Source organism: Clinocottus analis, unplaced genomic scaffold (assembly GCF_023055335.1).
Source record: "Clinocottus analis isolate CAN_PGR_092001 unplaced genomic scaffold, fCliAna1.0.p SCAF_2, whole genome shotgun sequence".
Lineage (NCBI taxonomy): Eukaryota > Metazoa > Chordata > Actinopteri > Perciformes > Cottidae > Clinocottus > Clinocottus analis.
Window position 1 is genome coordinate 746,512 of NW_027175931.1, and position 21,334 is coordinate 767,845.

A 21,334-nucleotide genomic window follows, 5' to 3' on the forward strand; every position below is an offset into this window, starting at 1 on the left:
TTCACATTGGAACGTTTTTTATTAATTGTTGAAGCAATACAAGTGTTCAAGATGTTGCAACAAAGTGTACGAAGGAAAAATCAACCAAGACTTCAGATGTTCAGACAGAGTTCACTTCTGCTGGTGTGGAAACCAAACATTAATAACATCTCTTCTTCTTCTTCTTCTTCTTCTTCTTCTTCTTCTTCTTCTTCTTCTTCTTCTTCTTCTTCTTCTTCTTCTCTTCTTCTTCTTCTTCTTCTTCTTCCTCTTCTTCTTCACCACCTGGGGAATCCTGTGCAGCTCTGAAGGTAAGAACGTTTTTCTACAAAATCACATTCCCACATAAGTGAACAGCACAATGGATCTTCTCTCTGTGTTCACATAATAATCTTCACGGTAAGAGACTTGCAGACCACAGCAAGCGGTGAAGACGCCATAGCGACCGTGTTGTGTTGTTTCTGCAGCAGGCGGGCAGCGATGGCGAGCTGAGCCAGGCAGACGGTCTGGGCTCCGCGGGCAGCAGCAGCACGCTGGCGTCCTCCGTCATCGAGGTGGAGGCCGCCAGGACCGAACCCAGCGGGACGCCACAGCTGAGGCCGAACCAGGAGCAGGTAGGATGTGTTAGAGCTGCATTCTCTCTCCTGACCACCAGGGGGCGACTCCTCTGGTTGTATAGAAGTCTATGCTTCATGTGTTAGAGCTGCATTCTCTCTCCTGACCACCAGGGGGCGACTCCTCTGGTTGTATAGAAGTCTATGCTTCATGTGTTAGAGCTGCATTCTCTCTCCTGACCACCAGGGGGCGACTCCTCTGGTTGTATAGAAGTCTATGCTTCATGTGTTAGAGCTGCATTCTCTCTCCTGACCACCAGGGGGCGACTCCTCTGGTTGTATAGAAGTCTATGCTTCATGTGTTAGAGCTGCATTCTCTCTCCTGACCACCAGGGGGCGACTCCTCTGGTTGTATAGAAGTCTATGCTTCATGTGTTAGAGCTGCATTCTCTCTCCTGACCACCAGGGGGCGACTCCTCTGGTTGTATAGAAGTCTATGCTTCATGTGTTAGAGCTGCATTCTCTCTCCTGACCACCAGGGGGCGACTCCTCTGGTTGTATAGAAGTCTATGCTTCATGTGTTAGAGCTGCATTCTCTCTCCTGACCACCAGGGGGCGACTCCTCTGGTTGTATAGAAGTCTATGCTTCATGTGTTAGAGCTGCATTCTCTCTCCTGACCACCAGGGGGCGACTCCTCTGGTTGTATAGAAGTCTATGCTTCATGTGTTAGAGCTGCATTCTCTCTCCTGACCACCAGGGGGCGACTCCTCTGGTTGTATAGAAGTCTATGCTTCATGTGTTAGAGCTGCATTCTCTCTCCTGACCACCAGGGGGCGACTCCTCTGGTTGTATAGAAGTCTATGCTTCATGTGTTAGAGCTGCATTCTCTCTCCTGACCACCAGGGGGCGACTCCTCTGGTTGTATAGAAGTCTATGCTTCATGTGTTAGAGCTGCATTCTCTCTCCTGACCACCAGGGGGCGACTCCTCTGGTTGTATAGAAGTCTATGCTTCATGTGTTAGAGCTGCATTCTCTCTCCTGACCACCAGGGGGCGACTCCTCTGGTTGTATAGAAGTCTATGCTTCATGTGTTAGAGCTGCATTCTCTCTCCTGACCACCAGGGGGCGACTCCTCTGGTTGTATAGAAGTCTATGCTTCATGTGTTAGAGCTGCATTCTCTCTCCTGACCACCAGGGGGCGACTCCTCTGGTTGTATAGAAGTCTATGCTTCATGTGTTAAAGCTGCATTCTCTCTCCTGACCACCAGGGGGCGACTCCTCTGGTTGTATAGAAGTCTATGCTTCATGTGTTAGAGCTGCATTCTCTCTCCTGACCACCAGGGGGCGACTCCTCTGGTTGTATAGAAGTCTATGCTTCATGTGTTAGAGCTGCATTCTCTCTCCTGACCACCAGGGGGCGACTCCTCTGGTTGTATAGAAGTCTATGCTTCATGTGTTAGAGCTGCATTCTCTCTCCTGACCACCAGGGGGCGACTCCTCTGGTTGTATAGAAGTCTATGCTTCATGTGTTAGAGCTGCATTCTCTCTCCTGACCACCAGGGGGCGACTCCTCTGGTTGTATAGAAGTCTATGCTTCATGTGTTAGAGCTGCATTCTCTCTCCTGACCACCAGGGGGCGACTCCTCTGGTTGTATAGAAGTCTATGCTTCATGTGTTAGAGCTGCATTCTCTCTCCTGACCACCAGGGGGCGACTCCTCTGGTTGTATAGAAGTCTATGCTTCATGTGTTAGAGCTGCATTCTCTCTCCTGACCACCAGGGGGCGACTCCTCTGGTTGTATAGAAGTCTATGCTTCATGTGTTAGAGCTGCATTCTCTCTCCTGACCACCAGGGGGCGACTCCTCTGGTTGTATAGAAGTCTATGCTTCATGTGTTAGAGCTGCATTCTCTCTCCTGACCACCAGGGGGCGACTCCTCTGGTTGTATAGAAGTCTATGCTTCATGTGTTAGAGCTGCATTCTCTCTCCTGACCACCAGGGGGCGACTCCTCTGGTTGTATAGAAGTCTATGCTTCATGTGTTAAAGCTGCATTCTCTCTCCTGACCACCAGGGGGCGACTCCTCTGGTTGTATAGAAGTCTATGCTTCATGTGTTAGAGCTGCATTCTCTCTCCTGACCACCAGGGGGCGACTCCTCTGGTTGTATAGAAGTCTATGCTTCATGTGTTAGAGCTGCATTCTCTCTCCTGACCACCAGGGGGCGACTCCTCTGGTTGTATAGAAGTCTATGCTTCATGTGTTAGAGCTGCATTCTCTCTCCTGACCACCAGGGGGCGACTCCTCTGGTTGTATAGAAGTCTATGCTTCATGTGTTAGAGCTGCATTCTCTCTCCTGACCACCAGGGGGCGACTCCTCTGGTTGTATAGAAGTCTATGCTTCATGTGTTAGAGCTGCATTCTCTCTCCTGACCACCAGGGGGCGACTCCTCTGGTTGTATAGAAGTCTATGCTTCATGTGTTAAAGCTGCATTCTCTCTCCTGACCACCAGGGGGCGACTCCTCTGGTTGTATAGAAGTCTATGCTTCATGTGTTAGAGCTGCATTCTCTCTCCTGACCACCAGGGGGCGACTCCTCTGGTTGTATAGAAGTCTATGCTTCATGCGTTAAAGCTGCATTCTCTCTCCTGACCACCAGGGGGCGACTCCTCTGGTTGTATAGAAGTCTATATAAGTGACTCTACTTCTCTCTTGATGTATTCCCTCAGTAAACATTGTAAACATGAGTTTATGTCTCAATCTCTAGTTTCAAGTCTCTATGTCACGCCTTCTCAGTCCTAATATGGTCACTTCCCGTTCACAAAAAACAAGATGGCGACGGCCAGAATGCCGAACTCAAAACTTCCACAAACCAATTACTACATCCACTTCTTATGGACGGTCTTATATTCAGAAGTTCATTTAAAGAAAATTGAATCCAAATATCTTTCCCTTTCTGTTGCGAACGAGGAGGAAGAGGATGAAGAGGAGTTGACCCCCCTCATCCCTCCTCCCACGCTGTCCATCACCGAAGAGATCCTGGAGTTCATCAACCAGAGCAGAGCCAGAGAAGGACTGAGCGCCATCCTCACCGGCACAACGGTGAGACTTCACTCAAAGCTTCTCTAATACACCGACAACCAGGTTTTACCACCTGATTCACCAATGTCACATTCAACCTACTGTAATCTCCTGTAATCTCCTGTAATCTACTGATGATATTTATACGTACTTCTGTCCTCTATATAGTTTGTTTGCTTAACTATTAATTAGAGTTTATCGTAGAGTCGTTTTCATCGTCTTACTTTTCGTTTAGGACCACGTTCTGGATCAGCCCAAAGAGAGTCCGCCTCCACCTATCCAGACCAACTTCACCTGCCCACTGCCCCCAGTCGCCTGCCCCTCCAGTCCAGAACAAAGACCCACAATGCACCAGGAGCAGGAACCAGCAGAGACCCAGAACGACAGCACCTTCCAAAGTCCGACTGGCGGCCTCGGAGAGGAAAGTGGTCTTGAAAATGAGAGGACGACCAATAAAGTCCAGGAAATTCAAGATGATGCAAGCGAAGTGGCAAAAGGAGTGGAGGTGGGGGAAGAGGCAGGCGGAGACGTGTTCGGAGAAGAGGAAGATGAGAAAACAAAGGCGGAAGGAGAGATCATCATCCATGCATCAGATCTTCATCGCGTCCTCTCCGCAGAGGAAGAAAGAATGAGTTGTGAGTCCCCCGAGGAAGAGGGGATCTCTGAAACCACCACTTCCCCCCCGATTCCAGACGCCACCCAGAGAGGCAAGCCACGAGGATCCCACCTCACCAAGCGAGACCAGAAGATCATCGAAAAGATCAGGAGTTACTACGAAGCAGCAGCCGAGGCCGGAGAGGAGGAGGCAGAGGAGGCAAAGGAGCAGGAGGAAGAGGAGGAAGGGGATGAAGGAGGAGACGGAGCATCACAGAGAAGGAGAAGCAGTTTCTCACAAATCCCATCCGGCTTGGTGAAGGAGTCGGTGTCGCGCTTTGATGTGAGCAGCCACCAGGGGGAGCCAGAGGATGAACGTTGTGACTGCGAAACGGCGGAAGGGATCGATAGAAAGAGCGATCCAGAGATCTCTGGCTTTACTCAACTCTCAGCTGAGGCAGGGGATGATGTGCAGGCTGAGGAGCCAATCGGCTGCCTGGATTTTGAAGGTCAAACCTCTCCCGAGATTCAGGACGAGGTGACTCCAAACCGGGTGAATCCACAGCCGAGCCCAAACCGTCCTGTTGAAGAAGAGGCTGAGATTCTGGTCCAAATTGGAAAGGTCTGCGGAAGACCATCAGAGGAAGTTTTGGAGGAAGAGCAGACGAGTGGTGTGGCTACCGGAGAGACCGGAGAAGAACCATCTACGACCAAACAGGACAAGTGTACCGATGAACCGATCAAAACCAGCGCTGAAAATCCAGTTGTTATGAATGGACATGAACAGAACCCAACCGGACGAGCAGAACCAAATGGAAGCCACAAGGAGCCGGCCACTCCTCTGCCCACTGCAGAACAATGTCAAAACACTGAGGCCAACACTCAGTCCACTTGGACTAGAACCAAACACAGAGACCTCCAAAGAACCAACGGAAACCTCGAAGGTCTTCCCAGTCAGATAAAAGTGGGTCGATGGTCCAGCCCCTCCAGGATTGTCACCGCCAATCGGGTCTTGTTTGAGGGCATGGGGTCGGACGTAGCCGGAATTGGGTTATTTGAGACGGGCCCCGTGGTGGATCCCATGCTGATGGAAAACTCTGAGCGCATTCTGAGCAAGGTCCAAACGTTGGCCCGCATGTACAGCGCCAAAGCCAGCACCATGAAGGTCCCGCTGCATCAGAAACGGGCCAGCAATGTATGGAACCAATCGCGGGGATCAGGTAGACTGCCTGGATACTCAACTCAGATCCAAACTGAAGGCCATTCGATTCAATTTCCGACTCAGTACCGGCAGCAAACAGAATACCAAGAGGAAGTCAGTCAAGCGGAGACCCACTCAGACACCAAATGTGGAACCCAAACTCACCCCGAGACCAAAGTCCAGAGCCAAACCGCAACGAGGCAGCAATCACAGATCCAAACTAAAAGCCAGAGGCGGAGTCAGACGCATCACCAAAGCCAGAACCAGACCAAGTCTTACAGCCGGTACCAGACCCAAACCACAAGCCAAGAGAACCGGACAATCCAGGAGGAGAAGACGATGAACGGAGCGGAGAGCCTGACAAACGGTACGTCAGATATTAAGTCTTTATAGTATCGAGTACAGAAGTCTATGTAAGTGACTCTTCATTTATATAGACTTCCAACAATTTATATAGAAGTCTTCTTCTATACAGCATGATGTAATTTAGTACATTGTGGTCTGTTAGAGTCAAACAGACCATAAAGCAGGGGACGCTTTAGGGGCGGGGCTACAAGTGATTGACAGGTCAACACCAGCTATCGTTTCACATTACTGTGTCCTGAGAATCAACAAAGCTCGATGGCTAACGGCTCGTTTCTTGCTGGTCATTCATCATCTCTGTCCTTCTTCTAGAGTCCCAGCAGGCGGCGGCCTCCAGTGATCCTGATCCTCCGCCGTTCGGCAACATGTTTGTCAACGAGCAGCCGACGCCTCACCGCCAGACCAACGGAGTCACGCTCTCCAGACCCAGAGACTTCATCTCTGCCCTGGCCCAAGAGAGAGACTGCAGATTGACCGACAGCTTCCAGACCTCCACCTCTCCCGGGGAGAGTCCACCCAGACACCACTTCCAGGCCAGCAGCCCACCAACGTCAACCATGAGCCCGGACTGCAGAGACCCGGAGCTCACCGACTTCTGCTGCGACTCGTCCACGGCGAGAGGAGGAGTCCTGGATCCCAACGGGGAGAGTTGTTCAGGAGATCAAGAGAGAGACAGGTGAGTGGTTCAGGTGTACGGGTGGAGCGTCCATTTGTAGGAAACAAGTAGGAACAGAGACGTAGGGCCCGTCCCAAACTCCACCCGGACTCACAGGCTCGATAACTCCATGAGGGTTTGGCTCTGTCCCATTGTCACATCGTCGAGTGCCTGCCAGACATTTTTATCCCTTTAAGAGTCCGTTTCCGTAAGTCAGCATTAGACGCCGACTTTGCCTATGGAAATTACCCACAATGCATAGCAATGTGACGATAATCACACAGTTCCCAATGGGAGACGTAAAAAATAATTAAAGTTGGAACATGAAAACACATGAAATCAGAGGAACAGCTGGATTTGTCTGTTTCAGTCTTCACTTCCTGTTTGGTTCTCGTCCCGGTCGTCTGCAGGTCGGAGCCGAGTCCCTCCGCTCACAGCAAAGCACCCTGGGAATTCTCCAGAGATGGAAAAGACTTGCAGGATTTGCAGCGAGATGACCCAGAATGCAACAGCTCGATTGGTCAGACGTGCAACGAGGACGTGTTCGCCGCAGACGGAGAGGCCTCTAGAGCCGAGCCGGTGCCGAGTCCAGCAGAGTCCGACCGATCCACGGCGCCGGACCCGGTAAAAAGCGGCTCAAACGGCTCTTCGTCTCAAACCAGGATGCTTCTTCACGGCTCGTCTGTGATCTTCACGGACGAGTCGTCTTATTGCCACGCCTCCTCCGGGGAACACCTGAGTCGGCATGCGACCTTTGACCCCCCAGAGGGTCATCACGGAGCGACAGCACCGAGTCCGCGGGTGTCGGCTCGCGGCTCACATCCCGCCGACCGTCTGCTGACGTTCAACGGCCGGAGGCCCAAGGACCTCCAGGACGCTCCGGGGAGCCTGGCGCTGTCTGACAGCAGGTACGTCTGAGCGAACACCGGGACGCTTATTGATCGGCTGCTTATCGATACTGCTAAAAACAAAAAGATGTTTAAACATTTCTTTATTCATTATTTATTTTCTTGAGGTTTGACCTCCATTCTCAGCTGGAGAGACGGAGAAACAAAGCGAAAAAGAGACAAAGAGACAGAGAGACAGAGATACAGAGATACAGAGAGACAAAGAGACAGAGAGACAGAGATACAGAGAGACAGAGATACAGAGATACAATGATACAAAGATACAGAGAGACTGAGAAAAAGATACAAAAAAAAGAAGCATGTCGATTTATGGAGAACAAATAGAGAGTTAAATCCATTTGTTTAGTCTGGTCCGAGGACGTGGAATGTTTACCAGATGTTCACACAACATTCTTGAGACGCAGCTCGGGGGTTCGGTTCCCGCTCTCTCACTCAGTGAAAATGTTTATCAGTAGCAGGCGCCAAAAACCACGAGGCCACGACGTAGAATTATTCATTTACAGTTCATATCCTTTACTCCCACAGAACTCTCATCGTCTTCCAAATGAGAGATTACGTTGTTGCATCACTTCGTTGCTCCTCTCTGGACAGGAAGTACATACCAAGAGAAAAGTCTGTTGTTAAATGAGAAGCGATCCAAATCCACTGAGACCTTCAACGTGGGTGGAAACTGAAGTTAAAACTAAATCGGAGTCAATTAAAGATGTTTCTCTCCTCCGCAAAGCGTCGACTCGGAAAGATTTTTTGGGATTTAGCTTTTTTTTATTGTCCTTTTTGTCCTAAAACATACAAGTAAACCCCCAGTCATGTGCATATTTCAGCATCTGTTGGCGCTCTCTGAGGATAGCTCAAGCAGGACATCATATCCTGCTCTCTTCAGCTTAAGTCTGGACATCTGTGGTGGAGTTGCTTGTAACTCCTGTTCACAAGCACAAGAACAACTGGACGTTGGTTTTTGGATTCAGTTATAATCTTCCTTTCCGCCGGGTTGGGTAGCACACAGACACTCAGACGGTGAGGGAATCCACTGGGAATCCACTGCACACAGTCAACGTGTATTTCACAGGAAGTCTGATGGTAGTGAATGAAACAAAATGGAACAGATGAGGACAAATCTGACAGCAACAACACACATCACCCCATGAAGGCCGGCTGCAGAAGTGTTCCACTGTAAGCACATAGACATATGACATGTAGCATGAAGTGATATTCAAACCTGCATCATCAGCCTGCAGTATTTTTCCATGATACAAGTCTCTGTGAAGATGTTGAAACAACAATTGTCTTCTTTTTTATCTTAACTGAAGTGGGGGAAACTGCAGGAGAAACCTTTTGTGACGGAATGTAAATAAGACAAAAACTAGAGAGAGTTTTATTTTTTTTAAGAAACCAGCAACCAGCATAATGAAAACTGGGCGTGAGTTTTTGAGACCCCTCCTCTTATTGAGGCCTTCACAGGGTCTGAGGTGTCATTCAAGGTATTTCACACACTCATAAAGATGTGGGGTCTTATTTCATATTTATCTGCAACCATACACCAGGAGCATGCTGGGTAGTGGAGTAGACTGAGGTCGTAGCTGCTTCCCAGGATTGGATTCAATCCGATGTTCTTCTGTCACGAGTGCTCCGGTGATGAACATCACCTGCTGGTTAACTTTCAGACCGTCCTAACAATCTGTGCTTCTCTGTCGGTTCCAGGGAGCCAGACCACCGGGACTCTCGCCCGTCTTCCAGACCCTCCACGGAGAACCTGCTGGAGAGACCGACCCCAGCCGTTGCTCCTCCTGGACCAGACGCAGACCCTTCTGCCTTCAGACCCTGCCTCAGGCACCGCTCCCCCTCCCCCGTCAGAGCGAGGCCTCCATCTTCCTCCTCCACCTCTGTCCGAGCACCTCCCTGCTCCTCACCCTTCAAGGTTGTTCCAGCATCTTATCCCAGCCCTGCGTCTGCTGAAGACGCCTCCCTGAACGTCGTCTCCAGGGCCCTTCCATGTTTCTCTCCCACTCCTTCCCCTGGGAGGGGCTCTTCCTCTGGGAGGTCTTCGTCCATGCGAGCAGGTCCTCCGTCCTCCCCGACGCCGGCGTCGACTCTGCGCTCCTCTCCCATCGCTTCTTCCTCCACCTTCACCAGATCCTTAGCCGCCTCCTGTATTAGTCAGTCCATCAGTCAGAGCATTGCAAAGAAGAACCACGCCCTGCAACAAGCCCCGCCCACAATCCAAAGCCCCTCCCCCATGCCTTCCTTACCGCCCTCTCATCTGCGTCGGCGCTCCCCTTCACCTCAACTTCAGGGCTCCGACACGCCTGCGTACACCCAGCTAGGGTGCCCCAAAGACGGGTACCAGCACCCCCGGGGTCCCCTGTCCTCCCTCTGGTCCTCTTGTCCTGCTCAGCCTCTTATGCCGTTAGCTCCTCCTTCTCTTTCCCAACGCTCCCCTTCCCCGTCCATGACCCATCACCAGCCTTATTCTCCTTCTCCTCGTCCCTCGTTCCTTCACTCCAAGAGCAACTCGAACGCCAACAACAAAAATAACAACAACAACAACAACAACGTTAGCTACGTAGCTGCTGCTAACACGGCGATGGGCAATAAGTTGCTAGCTAACGGGAGCAGCAACGCCGCGGTGATCCAACAATCGGCGGATCCTCTCTGGTCCGGGTCACACAATCGAGTGGCTCGGCCTTTCTCGGCGTCCGAACCCAGCTCGCGGGTTCAGTCCCCGTCGTCTCCCTCTCCGACCCCGCCCTCTTTTACCCACCTTTGCCCCCTGACCCCTCAACATAACTACACCTCCCCCATGGCGAACAAGCCCCCCCACCCTCGAGGGAGCACTCGGGCGGGTGGTGCGAATTCCCACAACCCGCTCGGCCTCACTTTGGAGCTGCCGACGAGGTCTTCATCGTGTCTGAGCCCTTGGATCCTCTCCCCGCCTCCTATCGGCGTGCCGCTGAACGCTTGGACCAATAACATCGCAGCACCTCAACCAAGACACCCCAAATATCCCTCCTCCTCTCCCTCTGCTTCCTTCCCTTCCTCACGAGGCTCTCAGACACTGGAGAACGCCTCTTTTCCCTCCCAAACCCTCCGGAGGTCCCAGTCCTCCAACATGGCAGACCGACCCCCGAGCCCGGCCAGGAGCCACCCCGGCGGAGCGCGGCGCTCCTGGGCCGAAGGCGCCGGCGGCCGAGGACTCTTCGACCGGCAGGAGTCGTGTCCGACCAGTCCGAGGAGCGGGTGGTCCTCGTACGCCGGCTCGCCGTCCTGCCTCAGCCCTCGAGCAGGGCTCCGGTCCCCGCTCCTCTTGCCCAGCAGGCTCACCCCGGGGGCCGGCGCCCTCGGCGGGCAGCATTTCACCAGCGTGCCCTGGCCGGACGTGCGAGAGCTTTCCAACAAATACAGCGTGAGCGAAGGCCTCGATAGTACTTCCTCCTCCTTCTTCTGTCCTCCTCCCTCTCTCTCCCACAGCCTCCTCTCCTCTCCAGTGTCATCAGACAGCCAGGCGGCGTGGGCGGACCCGGAGATCCAGGAGGGTAACTGTCGTAGTCAGCTGATCTGCGCCTACGTTGCCCGACCCACCTCCTCATGCCCGCTTCGCTCCACCTCCCCTCCACCTCCGCCCTCCCACTACCAATCCGCGACGCCTCCGGCACCTTCCATCCCATCCCCGTCGCCCCGTTGCGCATCGCCACTCCCCTTCGACGTTTCACCGCCGACCAAGCAAGGGAACCAGAAGACCAGTTACGCCACCACGGTCAACCTCCAGATCGCCGGCAGCGGCCGAATAACCTCCTTCAGCACCGCCCAAGTTAGCCTGACCCAAACCCTGCAGGCCGGAGCCGCGGGACCGGGACCAGGACCAGGTCCGGGCCAATCCACGAGGAGGATTAGCATCAATGGACTCTCACACATTCCTTCCACTCTTTCCCAGAACTGCAACAGGATGTGAAAGAAAGAGAACGGAGACATTTTTCTTTTTTCGTGGCATTACGAGACCAGAGAGAGTAAAAGGGAATTAAACTCAACTTCATGAGTTCACCACGTTGAAAAAGTTCTTCCTCACACGAACAAGTAAATCCACATCTACAGGACAAAATGAATGTTGCCAACCCTGATGGACAAAGACTACGTTTACATGCACCCAAGATTCTGACTGCTAGAAAGGTTCTACATCTACAGTGTATATATATATATATATATATATATATATATATATATATATATATATATATATATATATATATATATATATATATATATATATAGCGATGTAGACACAAACAGAACATGACATTTACATGAACCATATTAAGGTTAAAATAGACTTCCCATGAAATCTTCTGGAAAAGCTTTTTAAGCACCAGACTTGAACACACGACCTTCTCCAGGATGGACATTCCTTCCGCACTCAATCTGGATTCTTGACTTTGAGCGAGATCGCTTTGATAAGATCCGAAAATTGTATTCTCAGCTGTGAGTCGGCGGATGTGATGGGTTTATGGAAGCGGGCGTCAACACACATTGGAGATCCCCCTCTGGTTCCACATGTTCTGGGTTCGGTTCCCTTCCTGCTCGGCTCTGGACTGTAACTTTGTTAATCTGTTACTTTGTAACTCTGTAACTTTCAGCATGTAATAAAGAATGTCCTTCTTCATCTTCATCTTCTTCTTCTTCTTCTTCTTCTTCATCTTCTTCTCCTTCTTCATCTTCATCATCATCTTCTTCTTCTTCTTCTTCTTCTTCTTCTTCTTCTTCTTCTTCTTCTTCTTCTTCTTCTTCTTCTGTTAACAGACGCTTTAAAGCTCAGATACTTATTAATGTATTATTGTTGCTGTTTGTTGTTGTTTTTATATTTTTCTTTCTGTTTTCCGTTGAACGAACATCGTGTTGCCGGCTTTCTGAGGCCAAGCGTTGGAACTGTGGTAATTCATTAATAATCGTTATTGTTTTAACCATTTCTATTATTCTTTCATTGCGTTGTTTATTTATGAAGTTAGTTTCATTTTATTATCCTGAAGGAGTCCTGAGCTGTTCTCCTGACTTCAGACCAGGTTCTGTGTTCCACGTTCCCACGTTGATGAGTTCTCTCCTGGTTCTCTTCTTGTTCTCTCCATTTTTATTGGGTCAGTAAAAACGTTCTCAGATTATTTTAAACAAAAATAAATAATATAAAAAATAATAATGAAAGGTGATAATTCAAGTTTCAGGCAGATTTAAGAGAACCGGTTTCCTGGTGGAAGGAAAGTTCTAGAATACTTCAAGTGGACAGAAGTACTCGGGAACTGTTTCAGTGTTTCTAGTTTTATGAAATAGAACCACAGGTTCCTCCTGTTTCTGTGAATAAATATGAGCCGTTTGAAACTATCCTGTAAATCTGGGCTTGGAGATTAAATGTTATGTCTACGGGAGAACAACAGAGAGAACAACATGTTTCTGACTTCAAGAGGTGAAAAGGGAAAAGTTAGAGATCTTCATCCAGTCGCCTCGCTGGGGAAATAAAGATATGTGGTGCAAACAATAAACATGTCTGCTTTTAATTTCACTCTAATCTGAAGGTTCATGTATCCTGTTGCTCAGCAGCTTGGTGACTGAAAGGAGAAACAAACTGCTTTAAATGGTTCTAGAAAGAACCAGATGGTCACATGAGTGATCCCCAAAGGGCCTTCAGGTGCCACCGGCTGAGCTTCATGGGGCTCAGCTGTGTGAGCCTGAAGGAGATGAAGATCTGAGGGACCTTGCTGGTGGTTGCCTGTTGCATTGCCTTCGATGTCATTGCTCCGTTTTCTCCCGTGAGCCTCAGAAGCCGGTCAACACATCGGAGCCTGAACATCCCATAATAGTTTGAAATGTTCCCCGTCAGGGTGCGTTCTGTAGAGAGAACCAGCCGGAGAACCTGTAGACACGCCGCCGCCTCTAATCAGATAAACCGATCAGATAAGTCGTATTTAAAGGTTTCACCTGCGACTCAGTTTCAGTTTCAGCTCTCAGGACTTTGCTCTCTTGTATCAGTGAACTTTATTCCCCAGCGAGCAGCTCAGAGTTCTGCATCTTCCTCACGGTAAGAAGACATCCACTCGCCTGTTTCAGATTATATATATATGTGTGTATATATATGTGTGTATATATATATGTGTGTATATATATATATATATATATATATATATATATATATATATATATATATATATATATATATATATATATATATAGTTGTAGTTTAAGACGTTGTGATGAAGTGAAAGAGAACAGTTTCTCCAATCAGCTGATAGTTACAACAAACATTTGCGGTGAAGTCTTCATTTTCATATCTCGGCCGCTCCTCTGGGTACATATCTGTCCTCATGACTCAGAATTCAGCGGCTCATCTTCCAGTAACCTCTCTGGACGTACGACTCGTCACCTCAACTGATCCTGGACCCGTGAGAGAGACCATGAGACACGCCCCCATGTGGTCACCTGACCCTGGACCAGTGTCTAATAAAGATGATGAAACACTGAGTTATGTTTAATAAAGATGGTTACATACTTAGTTATGTTTAATAAAGATATGTCTGTGTAACTCCGGGTTGAAGCTGGATGCTTTTATTGTGAAGCTGAATCAGGAAGCTGATCCTGTTTAAATCTCTGGTTCCTGTTACTTTCTGATTTAGAGCTCAGTTCTCCATCTAAAGCATTGGTTCTCAAACTGTGGGGCGTGACCCTCTAGTGGGGCACGGAGGTATTACAGGTGGGGTGCGAGGGGAGACGCAGATTCTTTAACCTTTATTTTTAAACCTTTATTAATCCCACAGTGGGGGATTATTCTCTGCATGTCATCATCCTCAGTAATGAAGCAGCTTAGTGCTGCGGTGAAGCTCTGGGGCTTCAGTGCCTTGCTCAAGGACACATCAACATGAAGCTATGGGAAGAAAACAGGGATCCAACCGGCTTCCTTGGTCATCCTTTTTTCCAAATATGAGTTATTTTTTGCACATATATAACTTCATTTGCATTGTAGAAAGTGAGTGCACATGTTGTTAGTTTTTGTCAGATGGAGCGATCTGGTTTACTTGAAAGGAATTTACATTTTCTTTAATCTATTAATTAAAAAAGTCTCAAAAAGTTGGACCATTTTGTTCCCATGTTGCCAAACATTTTGCTTCCTTAAACTGCTGACAGAAAAAGTTTGAGAACCACTGATCTAAACTAAAGAACATTGATAATTGAGAAGACTTTCTTCAAAGTAAAAGCATCATGGAGGCAGTGAGCTGTGTCCTCTCAGACATCCGTCCATATTAATAACATGTATGAAACATGTTGAATTAAACACATGCACATGCTCAGCGCTCGTCATGAGGCTTTCTCTCTCCTCTGCTGCTAAACTACATTCCAACTCGGCTCCTTTGAGTTAGAGGAAACTTATTTTCTGTCTCAGATAAAAGAGGTTTAAACTGTTTGAAAGAACAATAATAAAATGTAAAAGACCGTTACATAAGTACACGAGTACGTGGAAATGAAGGAGGAGGAGGAGAAGGAGGAGGAATGGGAGGAGTGAGAAAGTAAAAACAGGAGGGCAGGAGAGAGGAGAGTGACAGAAGGAAGAAGACGACGAGGAAGAGGAGGGAGGCTCTCTGGTGGAAGAAGACTTTTGCTTTTAACCTCAGGGCGCCGGATTTGGCGGGAAGCTCTTATTCTCCTTTTCTCCTAACTCCTCTGTCATGACTCCTTTGTCCTAACTCCTGTCCTAACTCCTGTCATGACTCCTCTGTCCTGACTCCTCTGTCCTCTATCCTCCAGCTCCGTCTCTGCTCGAGGGCTCCTCAGCAGTCACTGGGTTTTTTTGGCCTGATCCCAAAGCGGGTTCTTGCAGGATTAGGAGAAGACTCGTGCGGTTGCTCAGAGGAACCCTCTCACCATGGACCCGTGTTCCTGGATGCGGGCCTCGGGGCAGAACCCCGGCAGCCCGGGAGGCCGCTGACGCGGGATGTGGAACCTCGGAGGGCGGCGCGCAGCCCGGGCCATGCTGAGAGGCAGGCGCGCCCCGGCCAGCGTGTACCTGTGCCTCGTCTGCCTGCTCGTCCAGGCGGCGCGACCGGCCGCCAGACTCTGCATCAGAACCCTCCTGTACCGGGTCCAGGACCTCATCAGCACAGCGCCCAATCAGGTACGCTGTTCTGCCCCCGTCCAGAGTTCACCAGCGGGTCACATCCCAGCAGGTCATGTCCCAGCAGGTACCAGTTGTTGATTTCTCAGCTTGAAACTTGTTGAGCTTTCTAGTCTTTTAGCTTAAGACGCAGGAGTGAACCTGACCTCTGACTCGCTGAGGCAGGGCAAGTTTATTTGTAAAGCACATTTCAACAACAAGGCGGTTCAAAGTGCTTCACATGAAACCATTAAAAGCAGATTTAAAAACAGTTAAGAAAAAATAAAATGAATAAAAGTTGCACTGCAGTTTAAGAAATAAAATGCAGTAGTGAGATGCAGCATTGAGTCTGGTTCAATTAAAAGCAGCAAACAGAAAAGCCTTCAAACTAGATTTAAGGGAGCTGAGGGTCTCAGCAGACCTGCAGCTTTCAGGGACCTTATTCCATAAATGTGGAGCAAAACAGCTGAACGCTGCCTCTCTATGTTTAGTTCTGACTCTTGGAACAGAAAGTAGACCAGAACCAGACCACCTGAGGGGTCTGGTGGTTCATAAGGTAGCAGCAGATCACAAACATACTCATGCCCTGAACCATTCAGTGCTTTATAAACCAGCAGCAGGATTTTAGAGTCAATTCTTTGTTGGACAGGAAGCCAGAGCAAAGACCTTAGAACTGGAGTGATGTGATCCACGTTCCTGGTCATAAGTCCTCTAACCCTTGATATTTTCTTCAGGTGATAGTAGGCTGAGCAACATGTAAGCTGGTATAAAGTTGGTGGGATAACAATAATAACCTCGGACGTGTAACCGTCTAGTGGAATAAGCCTTTAACGTGTAACTGCAGCGTCTTTGCAGACCGTGTGCAGCTGCAGAGGAGTGACAGCGGTAAATCACTCAGAGCCTCCGGCTGCAGCGGAGAGTTCAGGGTTTGGTGGATCGGACGTGTTGGCTCACGGCTTTGGCCGACTTCCACCTGTTTACAACGCTGGTTTCCTCCTCTTGTACTCATTTGTAAAGCTGCAGGGATGAAACATGGAAGAAAGAACGTTGTGTTTTTGATGCTTAAACCTCTTTAATCCCAATTTAGCCCCAGACACGTTTCTCAAAGATCCTGAAAGGTTTGCATCCGCTCACTAAACACAGAATATCTCCTCAACCACAAGGGCTATTTGAATAATTTCAAAAGGTAAACTATACAGAGAAGTCTTGTGAGACCAGTTCAGAGGTTCATGTAGCAGAATCTGTGTTACTGGTTTACTGGTTGATGATAGAACACGGGAAAGAAAAAGATCTTTCAGAATGTATACCCTCTTTTTAATGATGAAATCATCTCTTTTCTTTCTACTATAAAACATCTCCATGTGTTCACAGTTTCTCTGCTAAGTTTCACTTTGATTAAGTAAAGTTAGATAGTTTTAGTAATTCATTTTTCATAAATAAGGCCCTAACTTTCTTCCTGGACCTTGAACGCCTCTGATTCCACACCAGAGGGACTCAGTTCAAGATGCACCAACACACACCAACAAGTATTATGTATATATAAGTAAGTACAACACATACCAACAAGTATTATTTATGTATAAGTACAACACACACCAACAAGTATTATTTATATATAAGTAAGTCATATTTCAGGTTGATATCTTGGGGTTTTGTCTCATAAGGGATGTGATGGTGTTGGTGGATTCTGGAGGTTGTAAGCTTTCCAGAAAGATGGTAATTACGTGTGTGTGTGTGTGTGTGTGTGTGTGTGTGTGTGTGTGTGTGTGTGTGTGTGTGTGTGTGTGTGTGTGTGTGGTAGGTGTTAACATGTGACTTTCTCCTCCCCACAAGGACTTGGGCTCTCGACTCTACACGCCTTCCAGAAACGACTGCGCGGTACGAGCTCGTCTGCTCAATGTTATTATTTTTATTATTATTATCAATATTATTAGTAACATTATAATGTTCATGAAGGACACATCTTTGTGCAGGATGAGATGATGTCAGATTAAAGTTTGTTTATAAAATGTAAAAATGTAATCCCGGTTCACCTGGAAAACGTCTTTTTGTTGTGACCGATGGTGTTTTAGACTCAGCACAGCTCTGTCTCTCTCTCTCTCTCTCTCTCTCTCTCTCTCTCTCTGTCTCTCTCTCTCTCTCTCTCTCTCTCTCTCTGTCTCTGTCTCTCTCTCTCTCTCTCTCTCTCTCTCTCTCTCTCTCTGTCTCTGTCTCTCTCTCTCTCTCTCTCTCTCTCTCTCTTTCTCTCTGTCCAGAGTCGCCTCGGCTTCGCCCTGAAATGTTTTGGTGAAGAAATCAAAGTCCTCCTTGACGAGTGGAAGACGGCCGGTTTCAACACCGGACTCAGCGGCTCCACATTTCAATCCCATATCGAAGTTCTGGCTGTGAAGTTAAACCTGGTAACAGGTCTATGTGAAGTTCAACCTGGTAACAGGTCTATGTGAAGTTAAACCTGGTAACAGGTCTATGTGAAGTTAAACCTGGTAACAGGTCTATGTGAAGTTAAACCTGGTAACAGGTCTATGTGAAGTTCAACCTGGTAACAGGTCTATGTGAAGTTAAACCTGGTAACAGGTCTATGTGAAGTTAAACCTGGTAACAGGTCTATATGAAGTTAAACCTGGTAACAGGTCTATGTGAAGTTAAACCTGGTAACAGGTCTATGTGAAGTTAAACCTGGTAACAGGTCTATATGAAGTTAAACCTGGTAACAGGTCTATATGAAGTTAAACCTGGTAACAGGTCTATGTGAAGTTAAACCTGGTAACAGGTCTATGTGAAGTTAAACCTGGTAACAGGTCTATGTGAAGTTAAACCTGGTAACAGGTCTATGTGAAGTTAAACCTGGTAACAGGTCTATGTGAAGTTAAACCTGGTAACAGGTCTATATGAAGTTAAACCTGGTAACAGGTCTATATGAAGTTAAACCTGGTAACAGGTCTATATGAAGTTAAATCAGCACACGCTGATCGTTGCTGATCCTGAGATCCTGATGAAAGCTCCAACTATTGTCGGCAAACCCACCAACAGACCTGTTTTATTTATTATTATGTGTGAGTTTAATAGCAGTTTGTCGTCGTACAGAAATCACTGTATCGTCTGCATACATTTGACCAGCAGCTCCAACAGATGATTGATCCGCTAGCCGAAGAGCAGAGGAGCTAGAACAGAGCCCTGGGGCACTCCGACACCACATGGTGTCCTTAGGAAGGTTCATGATTTGTTCTCTGCAGGTCTCGTTGGTGTAACGTTACATAACAACACATCTCTGTTTCTTTGTTCCTCCAGACGGAGGCCGAGGGTCTGAAGTGTGAACGCCTCAACGAGGAAACTGCAGAAAAGTTCCTCGTTGAACTCAAAGATACTTTTGAGAAGATAAACTCTGATTACAGCTCTAGATGCTAATAAGGACTTTTTAAAAAAGACACTTTATGATCAGTTTTCCTCCTCGTGAACTTTTCCCATCACCTGGGCACAGGTGTTCAGAGCATGCAGAACATGGAGGCGGAGTCTGTGGGATCTGCTGCAGCATTACCTGGGATTCACCACCAGATTCAGATAAACAGACAGAAGCCTGGATGGGACAAGAAAACTCCAAATGATGCATTTGACTGGCTAAACATTTTTGGTCCATACGGAACATTAATTGTGTTTTTTAAAAACTGTGTCGTTTGGTTCGCAATGCGCATGTGGGCGGTGCAACCTTGGTGTTGGTGTTTGGATCAAACATCCAGAAGGACGTGGGTCATGTGACCAGGTCGTCGCAAGCAGAGTAAACCAGTTATGAATAATTCACCTTTGAGCCAAAGGTTGAACCGTCAGCCGTCAGTCAGACTTTGTTTTATCTCACGAAATGTTGTTGACTCAATAACCGTCTCATCGAGAACCGTCCAACAAACGCTGTCACAAACCAACATGTTCCCACGTGTGTGTGTGTGTGTGTGTGTGTGTGTGTGTGTGTGTGTGTGTGTGTGTGTGTGTGTGAGTGAGAGACATTTTGGTTTCTCGTGTAATGACTTCGTCGTACATATAATTATGTTTAATAACATCTTTGTCATAACCATAAATCACAAATGCTTTAATGTCAAAATGAACAACTAATTATTGAAAAAAAATGCAATTGTAGATCTAAGAAAGAAGTAAAAGATTAACTCGACTGTGCAGACAGGAAATCATTTTTATTGTATTATCCACGTTTCCAGTTTCCAGTTAAAGTTTCAATCTTTCAAAAAAGAGTCAAAAAAACTTAACGATTTCCAAAAAATAGTCCCAAATTTATTAGAAGTGAAATAATTGTGTGAATACTGAAAAGAAAGTAATAATTGTTTGTAATAAAAGTGTGTGAACATTTTCTAAATAAATTATGGAAAATATTATTGATATATGTGGAAAGAAAGAGTGAAAAATATCTGAAAAACAGGTTGAAAAAAAATATATTGATCATCTGGACCGAACACACGCGCATGCGCACACTCTCTCTCTCCTCTTGCTGCTCTTCACGCAGCAGCTTTGCCTCTGCGCATGCTCAGTTGGCTTCTTGGACACTGCGCATGCTCAGTGGGCTTCTTGGACACTGCGCATGCTCAGTGGGCTTCTTAGCCACTGTGCATGCTCGGTCCGTGTTGATCTTGTCCGTATCGACTGCTCAGTCCCGCCCCCTCTTCCTCGTCATCCTCCTCTTCCTCCATCAGCTCTCGGGCTTGTCCTTGCCGGGTCCCATGAACTCCACCCCGTCAACCGGGATGTCTTTGTCCCGGATGGCCTTCTGCACGCACCGCTGGTACTCCCGGAAGCTCTCGGTGCACGGGTCCCCGCTCCGGTCCCCCTTAAGGAACTTGTCCGCGAACCAGCGGTTGAAGCACTGGTCGTAGTCCCGCTTCAGGTCGGTACAGGCCTCGCCCACGCTGTTCATCTCCGCCGGGCTGAAGAAACCGCGAGGACGCGGAAGAAAAGAAGGATTTAAATGCGTAATAAACCCAACGGCAAGACGACGCGAGCCGTCCCGGAACTCTCCTTGAGGCGCGCGACGTGATTGGCTGGTTTTGAGAGCGCCTGAAACGTCGTAATGGCGTCACGACGTAGCAGCGAGATTCCAGAGGAGGAAGAGGAGGTATCACTCCAAGAGAAATCGCGAAAACTTTATGAGAAACTGTTTATTGTAGTACTTCACACATACAAGGAATGTAGCCAGTGACAATGGTTTTATATCAATAAAAAGAGTGCAATAGTATAAGACATCATTTATAATGTGAAAAGGCCAGTGTGTCACCTTAGAGTCACACTTTCCATGGACAGGGCAAGAAAAGGTTCACATCTCTGAAGAGAGCTGTCGTCTTAAAGTGGGGTCCTAGATTCATACAGATTTATATGAAACACAAGTAGACTTCTACACGTTTCATTCAAACATCATGATCACACAACAGTACAGAAACACTTGACAAAATCTTTTCATTTCCTGAGGCATCCTCTCCGCTCTCTTATTTGGCCATGTTGCAGAAAAGTTTCAAAATAAAAGATCACAGTCCATACGAATTCTTAACTAATCCCCACTTGTTGTATAAAACTGTAAACCATAAGTTGTTTGATGATTTATTGTAAATAAAACCCCAGAAGTGCTGTAGTTGGATGTATTTAACACCAGAAGTAATATACAAGTGAAATATATGGTTTGGTACATGAGAAAATTCAAATAGCCCCAATGAGTCCATTGGCACCAATGGACTCATTGGGGCCATCGCCTGAATGTTCTCTGTTTTAAACCCTCTGTAACTTTGTTCTGCTTCACTTTATCAAAGTCAACCTTTACAGAGAGAATGTTTTTGAACACGCTGGAATGTAATAAATACATGAAGTCAAGTACTTCTGTACAATCGGGAGGTTTTT

General features: G+C 47.7%; 2 protein-coding genes across 2 annotated transcripts; one reads left to right on the plus strand and one right to left on the minus strand.

The window, feature by feature from the left end:
• Positions 1 to 340: 340 nt before the first annotated feature.
• On the plus strand, positions 341 to 11,501 carry LOC137791108 (mucin-5AC). The gene is made up of 7 exons (XM_068585821.1): positions 341 to 357; positions 422 to 593; positions 3,501 to 3,632; positions 3,847 to 5,773; positions 6,082 to 6,445; positions 6,835 to 7,332; positions 9,031 to 11,501. The coding sequence occupies exons 1-7, from the start codon at positions 341 to 343 to the stop codon at positions 11,276 to 11,278; spliced, it is 5,358 nt and encodes a 1,785-aa protein (XP_068441922.1). The 3' UTR covers positions 11,279 to 11,501.
• An 8,130-nt stretch (positions 11,502 to 19,631) lies between these two features.
• triap1 (TP53 regulated inhibitor of apoptosis 1) lies at positions 19,632 to 20,494 on the minus strand. The gene has a single exon (XM_068585934.1). The coding sequence runs from the start codon at positions 20,361 to 20,363 to the stop codon at positions 20,139 to 20,141; it is 225 nt and encodes a 74-aa protein (XP_068442035.1). The 5' UTR covers positions 20,364 to 20,494; the 3' UTR covers positions 19,632 to 20,138.
• Between the last annotated feature and the right edge of the window lie 840 nt (positions 20,495 to 21,334).